The 17,619-nt window shown below is 57.3% G+C and overlaps 2 protein-coding genes and 1 long non-coding RNA gene across 5 annotated transcripts in view; 2 read left to right on the top strand and 1 right to left on the bottom strand.

The window, feature by feature from the left end:
* Positions 1-106: 106 nt before the first annotated feature.
* DHX58 (DExH-box helicase 58) lies at positions 107-8,385 on the top strand. The gene is made up of 13 exons (XM_040497562.1): positions 107-330; positions 460-628; positions 834-1,035; positions 1,419-1,609; positions 2,358-2,474; positions 3,081-3,207; positions 3,364-3,555; positions 4,187-4,440; positions 4,954-5,103; positions 5,191-5,352; positions 6,120-6,310; positions 7,382-7,478; positions 7,774-8,385. The coding sequence occupies exons 1-13, from the start codon at positions 311-313 to the stop codon at positions 7,957-7,959; spliced, it is 2,058 nt and encodes a 685-aa protein (XP_040353496.1). The 5' UTR covers positions 107-310; the 3' UTR covers positions 7,960-8,385.
* On the bottom strand, positions 5,334-14,331 carry LOC121045017 (uncharacterized). The gene is made up of 3 exons (XR_005797569.1): positions 14,219-14,331; positions 12,049-12,052; positions 5,334-5,415 (listed from the first exon to the last, which is right to left on the bottom strand). It is a non-coding gene; the product is annotated as an uncharacterized LOC121045017 (long non-coding RNA).
* LOC121045012 (transmembrane protein C17orf113) overlaps positions 10,264-17,619 on the top strand; it is a 50,760-nt gene continuing 43,404 nt past the window's right edge. The window contains exon 1 of one of the 3 annotated variants that reach the window (XM_040497570.1): positions 10,264-10,350. The gene's annotated coding sequence lies outside the window, so the exon portion shown is untranslated. The other 2 variants (XM_040497571.1, XM_040497573.1) reach the window with 2 other exon arrangements.

The raw sequence follows: 17,619 nt of genomic DNA, 5'->3' as shown, positions 1-17,619 counted from the left end.
TGGTTACAGCTGATTCAGAAGGGTGGGGGGCGGGGTGGAGACCACTCTTGGAGGAGGGGCCGGCAGGACCCGGGAGGAATGAAAGGGTGCTTTCCTGCAGGTTTTTCAGGCAACGGGGATTTCTAAGGCAGATCTCTGACAGAGCTGGCTCCTCCCCTGAGTTTCAGTTTCTGTTTCCGATCTCAGCACAACCCCGGGCGGGCGACCAACACCAGGCATTGGGGCTAACCACCCTCTGTGCCTCGGCAGGTGGTGCAGATAAGAACTGGCAGGGGTCAGGTGTAGTCTGTGTTACTCGTCTCCCCTTCAGATGATCAGATCAGATTCCAGGTAGGTCCCTTCGGTGCCCTGCTCCACCTCCCTCCAGTGGGATGGGGACGGCTCTGCACCAGAGTGGGCTGGCCAGGAGCGGGGAGGGAGCCAGGATGGCCAGTCATCTGAGCCTCCTTCCATTCCCAGAAGGGAGCTGCGACCCTACCAGTGGGAGGTGATCATGCCTGCCCTGGAGGGCAGGAATATCATCATATGGCTGCCCACGGGGGCTGGGAAGACCCGGGCAGCTGCTTATGTGGCCAAGAGGCATCTAGAGACTGTGGACGGAGCCAAGGTGGTCGTACTGGTCAACAGGGTGAGTAGCCCGCTCTCCCCTCGTTGGGGTCTCAGCTCCTCAGGTGCCTCACAAAGCCCGCCAGATCTCCAGGGCTGCTGTGGCCACCTCTAAGCTCACCTGGCTTTTCTCCCCTTCCCGTCCCCAGCCAGTTCCTGGGGGTCACGTTGCCTCCTCCCCATCACCCCATCCAGCTTCCTCTCCCTGACTCCTTCCCCACCCCCAGGTGCACCTGGTGACCCAGCATTGCGAGGAGTTCAGCCGCATGCTGGACAAACGCTGGACCATTACAACCCTGAGTGGGGACATGGGGCCACGAGCTGGCTTTGGCCACCTGGCCCGGAGCCATGACCTGCTCATCTGCACAGCCGAGCTGCTACAGATGGCACTGACCAGCCCCGAGGAGGAGGAGCACGTGGAGCTGAACGGTGAGGGCTGAGCCAGGGGAAAGAGTACACACCTGAGGCACCTCGACCTGCCAACCCCAGGGCATCTCTCCTAGTATGGCTGTTGGGATGTTTTGTGGGAGTGAGGGGATCCCCATTCGCCAAACCCCAGCATACACCCTAGTAGAAGCAGATCTGGCTAGAATGCAGGATCTGGGCCAAGCCTCAGCCCCACCGCTGAGCCTCAGTTTACTAATCTGCAAAATGGAGGTAAATCATCCCTGCCTCGGCCGGTCTCTGGAGCCTGGCTGCGGGTTGTGAAGGGAGGAAGGAGTTAGAGGAACTGTGGGGACTACATGGAGAAAAGCTGATGGGGGAGGAAAAGCTTTGCAAAGGTCACAGCCTTCCCCTGTGTTCGCCCCCAGCCTTCTCCCTGCTTGTGGTGGATGAGTGTCACCACACGCACAAAGACACCGTCTACAACATCATCCTGAGCCGGTATCTACAGCACAAACTCCAGAGGACACGGCCCCTGCCCCAGGTGCTGGGTCTCACAGCCTCCCCAGGCACTGGTGGGGCGTCCACACTTGATGGGGCGATTGACCACATCCTGCAGGTCAGCTTGGCTCCTATGACCCTCCCGCCACCAGAGTCCTCCCTGCCCTGCCCCATGCCCATCAGCCCTACCCAGGCTCTCCTGGGTGACCGTCCGGGCCCCTTTGTCACTGAAGCTGCAGCCTCCAGTGGCTTCTTCCTATACTTAGAATAGACTGCCATCTGTCTACTGTGGCTTACACAGTTCCATCCGACCCAGCCCTGCCTACCTCCCCAGCCTCATTTCCCCACACACTCCCCTCACCCCTACCTCACAGGCCTTCTCCAGGTCTCCGGAGCATGTCCTGCTTGTCCCCCTTCTCAGGACCTTTGTGGTCACCGTTCCTTTTGCCCTGAATGCCCTTCCCCCTGCACTTGGCCTGTCTGGCTCCTTCTTGCCTTTCAGGGAACAGCTTAGTTGTCACTTCTTCAGAGTTCTTCCCTGACCTCCCCCACTACACGCTATCACATCATCGAGTTTCATTCTCCTCAGAGCTCATTAACGCGGCCTGAAGCCCTCTCATTCTGTTATTCTTTCCTGCTTTGTCGATCTGTCTCCCCGACACCAAAATAAGACCTTCTGGATCCCCACTGCCTCCAAAAGCACTGGGCCCAGAGAGGACGAGCAATAAATATTTTGTTGAGTAAATGAATCCCCACTTCCAATGGCCCTGCTCAGTGGTAGCTGGGACCTGTCCTGTCCCAAAGTTCTGCCCGTTGTCCTCATAGGACTCTACCCCAGTCTGGTGAACCCCCATCTCTTGCCCCAGCTCTGTGCCAACCTGGACACGTGGCGCATCATGTCACCCCAGAACTACCGCCCCCAGCTGCAGGAGCACAGTCCTCAGCCCTGCAAACAGTACAACCTCTGCCACAGGCGCAGCCAGGTGAGTGGAAGGAGGGATACGGGCAGTGTGGGGGGGGTGTGCTGGCATGAAGTTAGGTCACCTGGGGTTGAGCCCTGATTCCACCTCCCCTAGCTCTGTGACTTCCCGTTACTTGCGTTTATATCCGAGCCTCTGTTTCTCCCTTCTGTGAAATGGGGAAGTCGCAGCCCATGCCCACAGCCTGCTGTTTGGTTTGACTCCGACGCCTCTCTGGGCACCTGTGAAAACCCTCCAGCACCCTGTCCGGTGCTTTGCAAACTTTAAACCTGGAGCACTTTGTGCTGAGGCTCTCCCACGGTGCAGACACCGTCTGGCGTCTGCTATGACAGGGCTGCACAAGGGTTTAGAGATTGCTGTTCTCAGGCCAGAGGTCAAGGGCACGTAGCGGGTGGAGGCAGAACAGGAACCAGGGGCAGCAACCTGACCCCTGCCTCCAGTCGGGACTCATTCACATCCCGGCAGACCTCCCTCCAGAGCTCCTTCTCAAACACCACGGGTCAGGGGCAGCAGGAGCGGTGAGGCTTCACGTGGAGATCGGCGCTCCCGTTGGGTGCTCATTGCTCCCCCATGTGTATGGGAATCCCTTCACTCCCTCTTCTCATCCAGGACCCATTTGGGGACATGCTGAAGAAGCTCATGGAGCGAATCCACAACCGCCTGGATATGCCGGAGTTGAGCCGGGACTTCGGGACGCAGACTTACGAGCAGCAGGTGGTGGAGCTGAGCCAGGATGGTGAGAGGGGCTGTGGACGCGGAAGGCAAGGAGGCGGGGACCTGCCTGGGCGGAGCCTTTGGGGCGGGGCTTAGCCTCTCGGGGGGCGGAGTCTAGGCCGCTGGAGGCCTGAAGGGGCGTGGCCGCTCAAACCCTGAGGCCTCTGCCCACCTGCAGCGGCCGAGGCCGGGCTCCAGCAGCGCCGGGTGTACGCGCTTCACCTGCGGCGCTACAACGATGCGCTGCTCATCCACCACACGGTCCGTGCTGTGGACGCACTGGCCTCGCTGCGGGAGTTCTACGACAGGGAGCGCGCCACTAAGACCCAGGTCCTGCATGCCGAGCGCTGGCTGCTGGCACAGTTCAATGGTGAGGCTCGTGGGAACTGTACTGGTCGGGGCACAGGAGTCAACACAGGTTGGGAGGGTGCCAGTGAGGGTACTGGGGCCCTATTTTTCTAACCGAAAGTCGAGGCCGTGGATAGGGCAAAAGATGTATGCCCTCATCTGTGGAAGTTTGCATAGCTATGAAAACGAATTCATGATACTGCCAAAGATTTTTTAAAAGCCATTAAGTTCAGGGACTGTCCCTTGAAAGTCTGGGGTGTGTGGTATCTTTAACCTGAGCAAGCGAGGTGGTCAGAGGGTAAAGTTTAATGCAAGAGACCTCAGCACGGCTGAGGGGGTTAGTTAATCCTGGGTGGCAGAGGTCAGCATGGAAAGGTCAAGTGTCATCCTGGTAGCTGGGTTGAAGAGGGGTGCTGGGTGAGCTATGTCTGCAAAGGATTCTATACTGTAGGTCCCTGTGGAAGCCTGGCTGGCTGGGTGGGAAGAGGGCGGCCTTAAATGTCCTTTCGGTGCCGTTCAGGCGGAATTAGGAGCCGAGATCCTCAGGCTCCCTCTCCACCTGCAGCCCTATCCCTGTGAACCACGCCCTCTCCCATTGCCCTGCCCACCTCCAGGCCTGAGTTCTGTGCCTCTGTTTTGGGCTTTTCTGGCAGACTACAAGAATGAGCTGGCCGACCTGGCGACACGTAGCCCGGAGAACCCCAAACTGGAGATGCTAGAACAGATCCTGCAAGAGCAGTTCGGAAGCTCCGACGGCCGCCGGGGCATCCTCTTCACCCAGACCCGCCAGAGCGCTCACTCTCTCCTGCTCTGGCTTCAGCAGCAGCCGGGCCTGCAGATACTGGACATCAGGGCTGACCTGCTGGTTGGGGCTGGGAACAGCAGCCAGAACACCCATATGACCCAGGTGTGGGCTTCAGGGAAAGGAGCCGGGGCGGAAGGAGTTCCTAGGGGAGAAAGGGTGGGGACGGAGTCTTCGCAGAGATATGGGGGACTGATTCTCCCCAGGCAGAGGGCAGAGAACTGGGGGAGAGAGATGGACACTGAGATCCCCAGTACTGAAGGTTTCCCCCATCTGGGGGTCCCTGGGGGCAGAGAGGCAGAAGCTTGTGGATCTCTAGGGAAAGAGGGAAGGGATGTTTTCAGGACAGAGGATCAGAGCTCTGGGGTCCCTTGCTAGAGAAGAATAAGTCCTGAGAGCTCTAGAGTAAAGCGGTGGGGATCTTTAGGAGTCCTTAGGGGAGACAGGGGTTAGGTGGTCACCTGGGAAGATGGGCAAGGCACTGGGGGTAGCAGTGGAGTCTTAGGCTCCCTAGGGAAAGGGGCCAGGATTGTGATTAAACCGGAACCAGGTGAGGCTGGGCTGGCAGGAGGGCAGGCCTGAACCCACCTGGCCTACCATGCTCTTTCTCCGCCCCAGAGAGACCAGCAAGAAGTGATCCGGAAGTTCCGGGCTGGCATCCTGAACCTCCTGGTGGCTACAAGCGTGGCGGAAGAGGGGCTAGACATCCCCCAGTGCAATGTGGTGGTGCGCTATGGGCTCCTGACCAACGAGATCTCCATGGTCCAGGTGTGTGAACCCCGTGATGCCAACAGCCCTCAGAGATCCTTATGGGACCCCAGGCCTGCTCAGGCTCCTCCCTATCTCCTTCCTCAGGCCAGGGGCCGTGCCCGGGCTGGTCAGAGTGTGTACTCGTTTGTGGCGACCCAAGGCAGTCGGGAGCTGCGGCGGGAGCTGACCAACGAGGCGCTGGAGACTTTGATGGAGCGGGCCGTGGCTGCCGTGCAGAAGATGGATGAGGCCGAGTACCAGGCCAAGGTCTGTGGGCAGCCTGCATGCCCTGCGGACAGAGGGGGGCTGAGGATGCCCTGCCTGGAAGGTCTACACACACACACACACACCCCCACCCCCCCACCCCCCCACCCCCCCCACCCCTGCTCCCTCTTCCTCTGGGGGCTAACTTGGCCCACCTGGGAAGGCTTAAATGGACGTGAAGTGTAAAGGCCAAGGGTGGGGCTGCCAGGGAAGGCAATGGTTCTTCTTCAAACGCCTTGAGAACAGGCCTCATCTGAGCTTTTAATTCCTCATCACCAAGTACTTTGTGCATCTGTGAGAGCTGTCTTACACCTCTTCTGGCACCAGGCGGGGGGAGGGAGGGACAAAGACACATGTACAAAATAAGCCCAGAACCAGGACTTCAATCTGTTCCCCTGAGGCAGGGTCACCATCATCCAGCCTTGCCCGGGACAGCCCCCGTTTACACCTGTTATCCAGCGTAATTATTAGTGATGCCCCGTGTTTGATCCAAAGAAGCAGCTTTGCACGAAATCCTCCAAAGAGGAGGCAGAGACTCAGTGACAACACTCGCTCTGCTCCCACCATGCCCCCACCATGCCCCCACCATGCCCCCGTTCCATACTCTTTTCCTCCACAGAGCTGCTTCTAAAAGCCCCAGGGAAGGTTGAGGAAAGTTTCTTCTGGGTACTAACGATCTGAGGCCTCCAGGAGCCCTTTGTTCCCTGAGCACATTCCGGGGGGGAGGCCTCTAGGGGCCCCATCTATGTCATGTCCCCCTCCGACTCCAGATCCGGGATCTGCAGCGGGCAGCCCTGGTCAAGCGGGCCGCCCAGGCAGCCCAGCGGGAGAATCAGCGGCAGCAGTTCCTGGCCGAGCAGGTGCAGCTTCTCTGCATCAACTGCATGGTGGCCGTGGGCCACGGGAGTGACCTGCGGAAGGTGGAGGGCGCCCATCACGTCAACGTGAACCCCAACTTCTCGTAAGACCAGCAGGAGGGGCCGGTGGGATGGGAGGGAGGGCACGGGCGGGATGGGGGACCGGGAACCCCTCCCATCCAGACAGAGCTCTGAGGGTTTGCGAGCTTAAACAGCGTTTTGACAAGTACCGAATCTGCGGACAGGTTTTATCGCCACCCCGTTTTGCAGGTGAGGTGACAGAGGCTCAGAGAGGCTACATGACTTGTCCAGGCTCCCACAGCCACTATGTGGTTGAGCAAGAGCTGGAATTGAGGACACCAAATGCTGAGGGGCCACAAACTCCTCCCCCTGAACCCCGGCTGTCCTACCTACTCTGAAGGCAGAAGGGCTGGTTGTCCCTGAGCCATTCTGTCATCCTCCATCCCCTAGAGGGGAACCTTCCGCCCCCCTCCATTCGACCATCCATTCATTAAGGATTGATTAGGGACCCGCTGTGTGCCAGGCCACTGTGCCAAAGATCTCCACGCAGGCTCTCTCATTTAAGGAGGTAGCACTTCAACCAGGACGTGCAGGCTGGATTGGGCTGGAAGGGGGGATGCGTACAGGCAGGGATGATGTGATAGGACTGATTCTGGTTGGTTTGAGTGGGAAAGGCCATGAAGGATGAGACTGAAGAAGCAGACTAGCCTGTGGAGAGCACTGAAGGTCAGGCCTGAAAGTCTAGCCTTTGTCTGGAAGGCAGTGAGGAGTCTTGGGTGAATTTTGAGCAAGGGAATGTCAAGGTCAGATTTGCATTTTTAGAAGATCACCCTGGCAGTTGGCGGAAGGATGGCGTGGGTTGGGAGTGCAGATGGAATGGGATGGAAGGGTGGGGCAGGGAGATCTGTTGGGGGGTAGTTGGAATCATCCCGGTGGGCAGTCCTGAGGCCTGAACTTGGTGGGAGGGCATGCAACGAGGCAGCACAGACAGGGCTTATTGAAGGTTGGGTCTTCTGGCCCTGGGAAGTCTCTTTGCCTCTTGGCAGTCAGAAAAGCCCAAGGTCCAGGTGGAGGCCCAGCAAGCAGGAGGGCACAAGATCGGGGGCTAAGTGGGGGGCGTCCTGAGCACTGTGGTCCCTCCCATTCCCCTCCAGGATCTACTACACTGTCTCCCGGGGGCCTGTGGTCATCGACAGAACCTTCAAGGACTGGAAGCCTGGGGGTGCCATTCACTGCAGGAACTGTGGGGAGGTAAGTATTGGGGCCATGGCCCTGAACTCCAGTCTTCAGAAGTCCCCAGTCTGAGAGAGGAGGCCCAGCCTCTGCCATCAGGACATCCTCACGGGGATGGGGGAAGCAGCTCTGGCCCAGGAGTCCCTCATCTGAGGAGAGAGGTCTAACCACAGTGTGACTGGGGAGACAGCTCTGAGGTAGGAGACCCAGGCCCTGCCTTCATGGATGCATGATTCTCTCCTCCCCCAACTTGAGGAGAAAAGCCCAGTCTGAAGACGGTGGCCCAAACCAGCCATCTCTGTCCCACCCTCAGGCCTGGGGTCTGCAGATGATCTACAAGTCAGTGAAGCTGCCAGCGCTCAAAGTTCGCAGCATGCTTCTAGAGACACCCCGAGGGAGAGTCCAGGCCAAGAAGTGGTCCCGCGTGCCCTTCCTCGTGCCTGACTTTGACTACCTGCAACACTGTACCCAGAACCTGTCTGACTTCACCCTGGATTGAGCCTCCTGTCCCTGCAGTGCCTGGCTCAGGCTGCAGGGGGCAGGAGAATCCGTAGCAGCTGCCGTCTTCCACGGGGCGAAGCCCGGGCCCAGGCCCCTCTTGTCTGAGTCACCAGCTCGGGGCGTTTTGCTGACCAGCCACAGACAACCCGGGCACCCAGGCTGGCTGACACTCCCACGCCAAGGAAGCAACTGGAGAGCCACAGCTCAGCCTCAGTCTCCCTGCACACTCACAGATACTCCAGTGCACTAGATGGACGTGCGGGTTGGGGGGCATTGGGAGGGAAACTGAGGCAGGAGGCTAGCCCCACTAAACTAGCAATCACCACAACTTCCCTTGACCCCCTGACATTCCTTCCCTGCCAAGGCCACTTCTATTTTTGGAGGCTCCTCATAAATTGAAAATAAAGAAGTAGAAAATTGGTGTAGAAAAGTTACGGTTTTTTAAAAATAGATTTGTTGAGGTATAAATGACATAAAATAAACTCTGTAATTACAGTGTATAATTTGATAAATTTTTATTAAAAAATTTTTTTAATGTTTATTTTTGAGAGAGACAGAGACAGAATGCAAGTGAGTTAGGGGCTGAGAGAGAGGGAGACACAGAATCCGAAGCAGGCTCCAGGCTCTGAGCTGTCAGCACAGAACCCGACACGGGGCTCGAACTCATGAACTGTGAGATCATGACCTGACCTGAAGTCGGACACTTAACTGACTGAGCCACCCAGGTACCCCTAATTTGATAAATCTTAACCTGTCTTCCACAATCAAGACAGCAAACATAGCCATCACCTTCAAAAGTTTCCTTGTTCCCATGTATTCCCTCCCTCCTCCCTCCTCCCCTTCCCCCTGCACTGATCTGATATTTTTAAGGTTAAAAGTTGTGGTGGTGGTGGTGGTGGTGTTTTAACCACCCCTCTTTATGGCTCTCAGGTAACCTTATTTGGAGAGAGCACCCCAAGCCTCCATTTGAGAGCCATCCAGAATGGTCCCCCTGCCCCCTCCAACTCCTGAGAGTCTCCAACCCCAGCAGCACCCCTCCATCTTCTCCTAACCCCCGGGGGTCACCTCCCTGGGCTGGGGAGAGGCTGAGAATCCAGGATTGGAGGGGTGGTGCTCAGGTAGGCACTGGAGCGGGGGAACCCGTAAAGGCCTACATTTTCTGTTCTCATTTTAACAAGGAAGAAAAAGAAAGGCAAGATCTAGGTTGATTCTTCAGGGAAAGGGCTATTTCTGTAGTAAGAGGCCCAGCAGGCAGGAGTCACCTTCAAGAGGAAGGGAGGGGGCTAGAGCAGAGATTTGAAAGCAGGATGGCAGTCCTTCCTGCCGTCTAATCTCCTTCCTTCCTGCTACATCCTGGGTCCTGCCTAAGGGTAGATGGAAATAAGGCACTTTCTTTTCCCCAGCACCTCCTTTTGGATCTGTCTCTTGTCTGATTGAGGCTGAAAGTCCAGTTCCAGTCTTTTTTGGCCTCCATTGCCCCAGAGGGAACCCCTTTCCCTGGGGCCTCTCTTCCTCCTCATCTTCTCCGGGAGGCATCCCTCGTCCTTGGTTCCAGGAGTCACCCTTCTTCTCCCTGCTGTCACATCTCCGCCTCCTGGGGCCCGTCCTCTGCCCATCCGGTCCCCACTTCGCCTTCAGTTGTTATCTTCCCCTGCCAGCAACGTGCCTTTTTCAGGTCAATAAAATTAGCGACTGGGGGCAGAGGGGGGGTGGCAGGGGCCCAGGGGTGCTAAGCTCAACGGCCTTGAATGCGGCTGGACGCACGGAGTCTGGACGCCTGTCATTCCAGGGCTAAACAGTGACAGCTGAGGGGCCTGAGCTGGTGTTGGGGGCAGGGGATGGTGTTGCAAGGAGTGATGGATTGAGGATAAAGATGACCTGGGCACCTAATGGTCCCCCGCAGTGGCCTGAACCCCTACACAGCTGACCCCTGGATGGGGGACCCTGACTTCAGAGGAGGTGTCCTCTCACCCACCTTGCCAGGCTGGGAGAGCTTTCTTGAGCTAGGATGAAAGGGGAAACTCAGGCAAGGAGGGGTTCCTAGGCTTTCTTCTTCTGGTGAAGGGTCTTCACATGGTCACTCCCTCCAGGCCATGTGGGCTAGGCTGCCCGAAGCGGGTGGGGGGGATCCTACCTTCTCAGCCTTCGATAAGCCCAGCTCCAGACCCTCCCTAGTGGCCCAGAAGCTCTCCTCGCTTTCGGTCCCCCTGAATAAACCCGCCCACCGTACCCGACCGCGGCTCCGGGAGGGGCTGCGCCGCGGCTCCCTCTCCCCGGCCCCGCCCCCCGAGCCGGGCCCCGCCCCCTCCCCCCGGCCAGCCGGGAGCCGCGGCGCTCCCGAGCGCAGCGAGAGCAGGTGGCCGCGGCGGACTCCGTCTCTGCCCTGCAGGTAAGTCAGCGACGCGGGCTGGTCCACGCTGAGGACCTCGAGGGCAGCGCGGGAGAACAAGGTAGCCCCCTCCACCTGTCCTGTGCCCTCGTCTCAAAACTGGGGGGCCCCACGAGACGGTGAGGACAACCCTTTTGGTTCTGCGCGCCCCGACGCTGGGCATCTAGCTAGTGGGACTAAAAACTCTGGCGAAGTTTAGAGGCTCCTGGCTGGCTATCCCTGATGCCGGCGTGGGCTCTGAGGGATGAGAAGAGACAGAGCATTAGGCACGCAGCTTTCTGAAGGAGAGCGGGTCGGGGATGGTGACTGCAGGGCTCCGGGTGAGGACCCTTTCGCTGACTCCGGGTGCCCCGTGCCTCATCCAAGTGTCGCATCCTATTCCCACCCTTCGGGAGGGATAGGGTGAAGCAAACAGCTTCTGTCCTGTGGGTAAATGAGGTAAGAGCACATAGCTGAGCTGGGACCTGGGTTTTCCCGTGAACCCAGGGCGCGTCCGCATCATTTGTTACACCTGGGTACAGATACACGTGGGTAACGCGGATGAGGGAGCAGGGGATCATCCAGAAGGTCTGGGGAACCCAGAGAGCCGGGGGACTGAGTAGATCTTTTCTGTGTTCATGTCCCAGAGCCAGTCGGAGAAGATGATCACAGAAGGGAGCCTTACTGCAGACGTGGGGTGCATTTGTACCTTCCGTGTTGGCATTTGGGTTGTAGGAAAGGGGTCCTGCCTCCTAGTACTCAAGGAAGGCTTCCTGGAAGAGGAGGTCCTGGACTGACAGCTCAGATGTCATGTTCAGAGCTCTGAGCCACAAGGGAAGGTCAGACTCTGGGCCCTGGTGCTGGGCTGGGGTACAGCAGAGGATCCCAGATTGTAGAAAAAAGAGAGGTCAGGATGCTGCCCTCTGGATCCAGCCAGGACCCCAAGACCTTCTAGAGATCATCACAAGCTCATGGACGGAGATCCAACTTAGGCGGGAGGGCTTCTTTTGTATGTCTAGTTTCCCCATTCCATTGTCTCCTCCCACCACACAAACTGTCATTGTTGGGAAGTTCTTTCCTCATAGCTGACCTTCATCCCTTCTGCTTCTGTGCCTGCCTCTTCTGGAAGGCAATGTGCTGTAGTGGAAAGAGTGGGGTCATTGTGGTCAGTTAGACTTGAGTTCTATCACCTGTACCTACTGTGTGACCTTGGGCAAGTTACTTAACCTCTTTGAGTTTGCTTCCCCACCTGTAAAATGGGGATAATAATAGAACCCACCTCATAGGGTGGCTGTAAGGATTAAGTGCGAATACGCATGTAGAGCGCTTTGCATACTGCCTGGCGCCTAGTAAGAGCTCAACAAGTGTAAGTGTCCCCTCCTGTGTAGGACAGCAAAGCCGATCTGCAGGGGGTGGGGGTAGGGGTTGGAAGGTTTTTTTTAAACTTGGCCAGAGAGAGCAGTGCCCTTCACCACCACCACCCCTCCAGCCCCTGCCCCCTGCTGGCTCCTGGATCCCCGTTGGACTCTCTGGGCTGCCCAGGGACCCTCTCCTCCTTCTCTTTCAGTCGCCGTGGTTTTTTGTGTCCAGAGTGAAGAGAGGGACCCCAACAGGTCAGGGACCAGTGGCAGCAGGAGCCCACTTGGGGCTAAGCCTCAAGGGAACAGACTGGCTTAGAGAACCAACTGAAAAAAAAAAAAATGCCCCATTTGTCATCACCTCCCTGCCCTCCCCACCTCCAGAAATCCACAAGTTGGGATCAAGCCTCACCAAAATTTTCCAGGAAGATAAATAATACAAGTGACTGAGAGTCCTGTTTGGGGATTGTCCAAGCTGCCCTCCAAAGGCAGCTTCAGTCCCTGGCCCGCGCTCTGGAAGCTGCTGGGAAGGCTGGATCTAGTAAGCACCCTTAAACCTGGGCAGGGGAGGGAGTGTCCTTGCCCTCACTGGGTGCTTTCAAGGGCTCCGCTCTCATCCTCCTCTGGCCATTCCTCTCCCTGTGGGGTGAGGAATCAGGAAGGCCAAGGGGATGAACCTGTGCTTTCCCTTCAAGATCACATTCCCCGTACCTGTGACTCCGGAAGTCCCTGCCCAGATGGTCACCCAGCTTGCTCCCAGCCCCTGCAAGCCTCCACCCCGGGCCTGTTCTCAATGTAGGTCGTGTCACTAGCGTGTGCACCCCTCGGCCTCAGGGGCGACTGCAGATGGCTAAGGGGCAGCTGTTTGCAAGGCATAAGGATGGAGCCAGGATGTGAGGCTCGGTGTCCACACGCACGCATCTGAGTCTCTTGTGGTGCAGAAAGGAGCTCTCCCTCCATAGCGTCATTCTCCTGCAAAAGTCCCAGGAGTCAGAGAAATCTAAGTTGGAACCTGGTCTTCCAGGTTGTTATGGAGTGTACTTGTCAAGATGCGAGGTTAGAACATATTTCAATTCCGTTTGTTGGCTTGCCCCAGGCCCTGCAAACGTTCAGGGTGGGCCCGGCAGCATCCGTGACCGAAACTGGTATTTGGTGAATTTCCTCCCTGCCTCCCTGCTTGCGCTGCCCCCCAGTAAAGCAGCACGCCCTGTGAAACTGGGCAGAGGACACGCCCACCTGGACCAGGAAGGCGTTTCAAGGTGACATGAAGACTGTCAGCTGTCACTAACAAGCAGTCCCCGCTTGGGCCTGCTGACCTCATTCTCCACCCCAAAAGTGGGACAGTGTCTTTCAAATGTCCTGTGATGCTTAAGAGGGAATGGATGAGAGGGGCACGGTCGCTTTTCTCCTGAGTGGGGGCAGGGCGTGGGCCCCTGCTGGGCCCCAGGAGGTCAGCGGCACTGCAGCGGGATGGGGGATGGATGTGACAGTGGGGGCCGGGGGGAGGTCAGAGCTGGACCCCACCACCCTTCCCGCTGCCCTGCTCAGAGGGAGATGCGCCTGGAGCCAAGAAGGAGCCGTGGGTCTGTAACGTGGGTCCTCCTGTAAGTTTAGGTCTTGGGCTTTGGATGGAGAAGAGCATGGAGGCCAGCTGGCCGGGCAGTGGGAGTCATCCCCAGCGGGAACAAATGGCACACTGGTCTCGACTACAGCTGAGTGCCCCGTGGCACCTGAACACACCGTCTGTTCGCGGGAGAGAGACACGCGGCCTTTGTGTGGCCGTCTCTGACGCTCATCGGTTGTGATCGGGCTGTTTGAGGGTCAGACCTGCCGCTTTGGCCTCATTGGCACTGGTCGAAGGCTCACACTCAGATGCCCTCGCACGGCCAGGCACACGTGCCCGTTTGCACCGGCTCACGGTTGCACGCTCAACACGGCTCCGAGTGCAATCTCGGGGATGGGTCCCCGCAGACCCGCCCTGACGTGTGTGCCTGGGCCACCCCCGTGCGTTCGCCACAGCCACGGTGTCACCCTCCCCTATCGGTCGGTGACTTTTCATTCACCTTGGGTGACCCGCCGGCTCCAGTGGCCAAGGGTTGGCTTACTCGAGGGTGGCTGGGGGCCAGATGCCTGCAGCGCTTCAGTGCCGGGGACAGAAGACGGCAGCAGTGCCCTCCTGGGACTCCCCACAGATCCACTGGACCCGACATTTGGCACCTCTGGTCCCCCAAATCTGTCAGGGGGTCCCCAGGCCCTGAGTCTCAGTCTGTCTGTCTTTGTGTAGCTCTGTGAGCCTCTTTCTGCCTCCCAGCGTGTAAGTGCGTCTGTCCCTGTGTCCCCCCCGCGCGCTCTCTGCTCAGTCCTTCTTCCCCAGCTCCTGTGCCTGTCGTTTCCGCCTCTCCTCCCTCCCTGTCTCTGGTCCATCTCTTTTTCTGTGTGTCTTTCTCTCTCTTTTTCTCTGTATGAGCACCTCTGTCTCTCTAAGTCTCTTTTTCTCTGCGTGTCTCTGCCCTTTTATCTCTGTCACACACACACACACACACACACACACACACACACACACACACACACTTCCTCACCCTCAGTCTCTCATTTCTGTGTCTCCACTTGTGAGACGTCTTTCAGGTTCATCTTTCTGTCTTTACAGCTCTCCATCTCTGCCTCTGAGTCGGGTTTGTGCCTCTGAGATCTCTGTCTTCCTCTCACGAGGCGTCCCAGAGGGACAGGACAGCCAAGTGTCTCTGAGTGTGTAGAAGAAGGTGACAAAGCATGGCGGGGGAGTGGGGGTGGGGGTGTGTGTGCTGCTATGGCTTCTGGGTTGCTCCTCTGCCAGGCGAGGAGGGGGAGAGTAGGATCAGGTTCGGGAGAGGACGGATGTCAGCCCACCTCCCCCACGTCTTCTGTCAAGAACTTCAGAACTTGGGGGGCTTTGGCTCCAGACTCCTTCTTCAGCCACCAGGCCCAGGGTCATGGACTGGGAACAGGGCCGGGGCTTCAGAGTGACAAAGAGGAGAGCCCCTTGTCTGTCCGGTTGATCTGATTGACCCGGAGCCGAAGGAAGGGCGTTGGGGCTTTGGAGTCCCCACTCCGGAGAGGCGCTGACCAGAGTGGGGCTGGACTCGATGCTTTTCTTTCCCTCGAAGCAGCCAAGCCCCACACACCCACCCCAGGCCCCCCGCTTCCTGCTCCAAACCACCGGCTACTCCCCACCCTGTTCCAGAGGTTTCCGCTGACTGCCCCAGGGCGAGGGGCCTGCCCAAACAGCCTCCCTGCTCTCTCCTCGGGCATCCCCACCTCAGCGGGCCTCTCCTCGCCACTGCCCTGGCCTCTCGCACAGGAGCGGCTGTGTTGGCTGTTTGTTTATTTGACTAAGGTTTCCTTGGGTGGAGTGAGGGCTGAATCCACAGATACTTCTCCCCAGTTCAGATGCCCAGGCAAGAGGCCAGACTGCCCTCCCCCAGGTCCCACTCGCCTCTTCTCTATCCTCAGGCCCCAGACTTTTCTATCCTCCTGGTCTCGGTCTGTGATTCCTCCATCCGAGGCTGGCTACCCCCCATCTCACTGGACGGGCAAGTTGGGGAGGTGTGAGCCACACCCCTCACCACCCCTATCCCTCACTGAGGGGAGGGTATTGGGAACTGGATCCCTTGGGTTCTCCGGGGGATTCCCAAAGAGGAGCACATGGGGTATGGTCTTCAGAGGGTGGGAGAAGGTCTGCCCCCCTGCCTATCCGCTCTCACAGTTGAGGCTTGAGCCAGAGCTAGCGTGAGTCTTCAGCAGAGAAATGATGCTCTAATGGGCTCAGGGCCTCCCAAGATCTGTCCCAGAATGACCTCCCTGAGATGCTGAGGTCCATTCCTGGATTGTGGTACCGACCCATACATAGAACTGCATCATCCTGCCCTCTGAGCGCCCGGAGAGGTAATGAAACCCCCACTGAGGTGGAGTCTGGACTCGAACCCAGGACTCCTCACTCCCCAGCCTGTACCAGAGCTGCCCGTTGGGCAAAAAGAACCCACTTCTCCCTGCATTTGAGCCTCCCCCACATCTCCTCTGTCTTCACTGGCCTGCAATGGAGACTCCTCTGGCAGAGACACGCAGAGACCCATGTCTCCTCTCCGGTTGGGAGGGGATTATAAGGGCAGGTAGCATTCTTGTGACCTCGTTCTGAGATCGGCTGCCCTAGTTAGCAGCTTCCTGAGGGGAGAGGGACAGGAGAAGCTTTTAGACATGGTTTCAACCATCTGGGTGCTAATTGGGAACGCGACTGTTCCTAGGTTGAGGCTGGGACAGCTATTCTGGGGCTTCAGGATGAGGGGTGGAGGTGGAAAGGCCAGAGGGGACATCAGGAAGTTTCCCCAAATAGCCCGGCCCACAGCCAAAAGTGGGAGCGGGGTTAGGGAGGGGGGCAGCTGGCCAGCTGGCACAGGGACCTGGGCCTTGGGAAGCTGAACAAGGAGCATGAATGGAGCAGGTCTGGTATTGTTTTCTTCTCTCTCCTGCTAACAGGCTCCTCTGGAATTTGGCGTCAGGAGTAAGAGGGCCAGGTGGGGGGGGGGGAGGGGTTGGGGTGTGGGGATAAAGGTAGAATGGAAGGATATGTCTCTGCTCTGCCCTTTTCCCTTCCAGGGGCCCTTGGAAGCTCCAACCCATTCCCCTGCCCCTCACCCTAGTGATACTGTTTTATCCATTCATTCAACAACTATTTACTGAGCGCCTACTATGTGTTGGACTTGCTAGGCTTGCCCTGGGGATCCCAAGGGGGAATAAGACAGGGAGAAGTTGCCCTGGGAATTCAAGGTGGGGGGATAGGACAGGGCGAAGAGTGAGTGCCAGGAGGCAGGAAGGAAATCTGCCTTAAGGAGGGCAGTGAGGGAAGGCATCTCCAGGAGCTGTTATTTCAGCATCAGCCACAAGTAGGGGAGGTAGGAGCTGGGAGGAGAAGAGTGTTCCAGGCAGAAAGAATGGGTTTTGAGAATATGCTCTGCTCTGAAGGGGGACCTTGCTGCGCTCTGGGGAGAGAAAGAGCCCAGTGTGGCTGGAGTTCTCATGAGCGGTGTAGGGAGTGGTAAGAAAACATCGGAGGGGCACAGGATCTTTTGACCTGGACATTTTGACCCCAGGATGTTTTGAATGCAAACATTGTAAACCCAAACATACCAGCACTGAAGACGTTTTTAGCAAGTGGTTTCCAGTTTGAACTCTTTTCATCCGATTTAATTTCTTGATCAGATTTTTCAATTTTTCCTCTATGGTACAGTTAAACACATTTCCATTTTTTTCCATTCCATTTTAATTTTACTGGAAGTATTTTCATTGGCATCAATGCTGTATAATTTTTGCTGCCGAGATTTGATCCATCAGTCAATGTGGCATCAGTCAAAGGCTCCTGACCTTAGTCTCAGCCATTGTGTGACGGGGTAAACTCATCCGATTCGGGAAGGTTGAAATTTTAAGCAAGATTTGTGGTCAAGGCTGGATTCTTCTGTCCCTTTTAGTCAATAAGGAGTGTTTTTGTATCTGATTCTAGCCATTATCAGTGTTAGCTCTACCGGTAGTATTCTTAGGCGGAGACTTGTATTTATATCTCCATTAATCTGTGGGAGGAAGCCAGTGGAAGGGTAGGTTGGAAGAGGAAAAGGGTTTGGGGGAGGTGGGCAGAGGCCAGATCTTCCAGGCTACGATAGGCATTCTCTAAGGTGAGGGAGAAGCCTTTGGAGATTTGGGGCAGGAGAGGGATGTGATCGGATTTGCCCTTTTGCAAGGCTCCTTCTGGGACGTGGGGAACAAACTGGGAAGGTGAGAGATGGAGAAGTGGAGGCAGGGAGGCCAGTGAGGAGGTTGTCATGCCAGTCCAGGTGGTAAAGAGAAGCAAACAGATTGAAGAAAGGTTTAGGGAGATAGAAAGGGTAACCAGAGTAACCTCCATGTC

The sequence above is a fragment of the Herpailurus yagouaroundi genome, unplaced genomic scaffold (assembly GCF_014898765.1).
Source record: "Herpailurus yagouaroundi ecotype Mexico unplaced genomic scaffold, PumYag 189, whole genome shotgun sequence".
Classification (NCBI taxonomy): Eukaryota; Metazoa; Chordata; class Mammalia; order Carnivora; family Felidae; genus Herpailurus; species Herpailurus yagouaroundi.
This window is presented reverse-complemented; position numbering and strand designations above follow the sequence as displayed.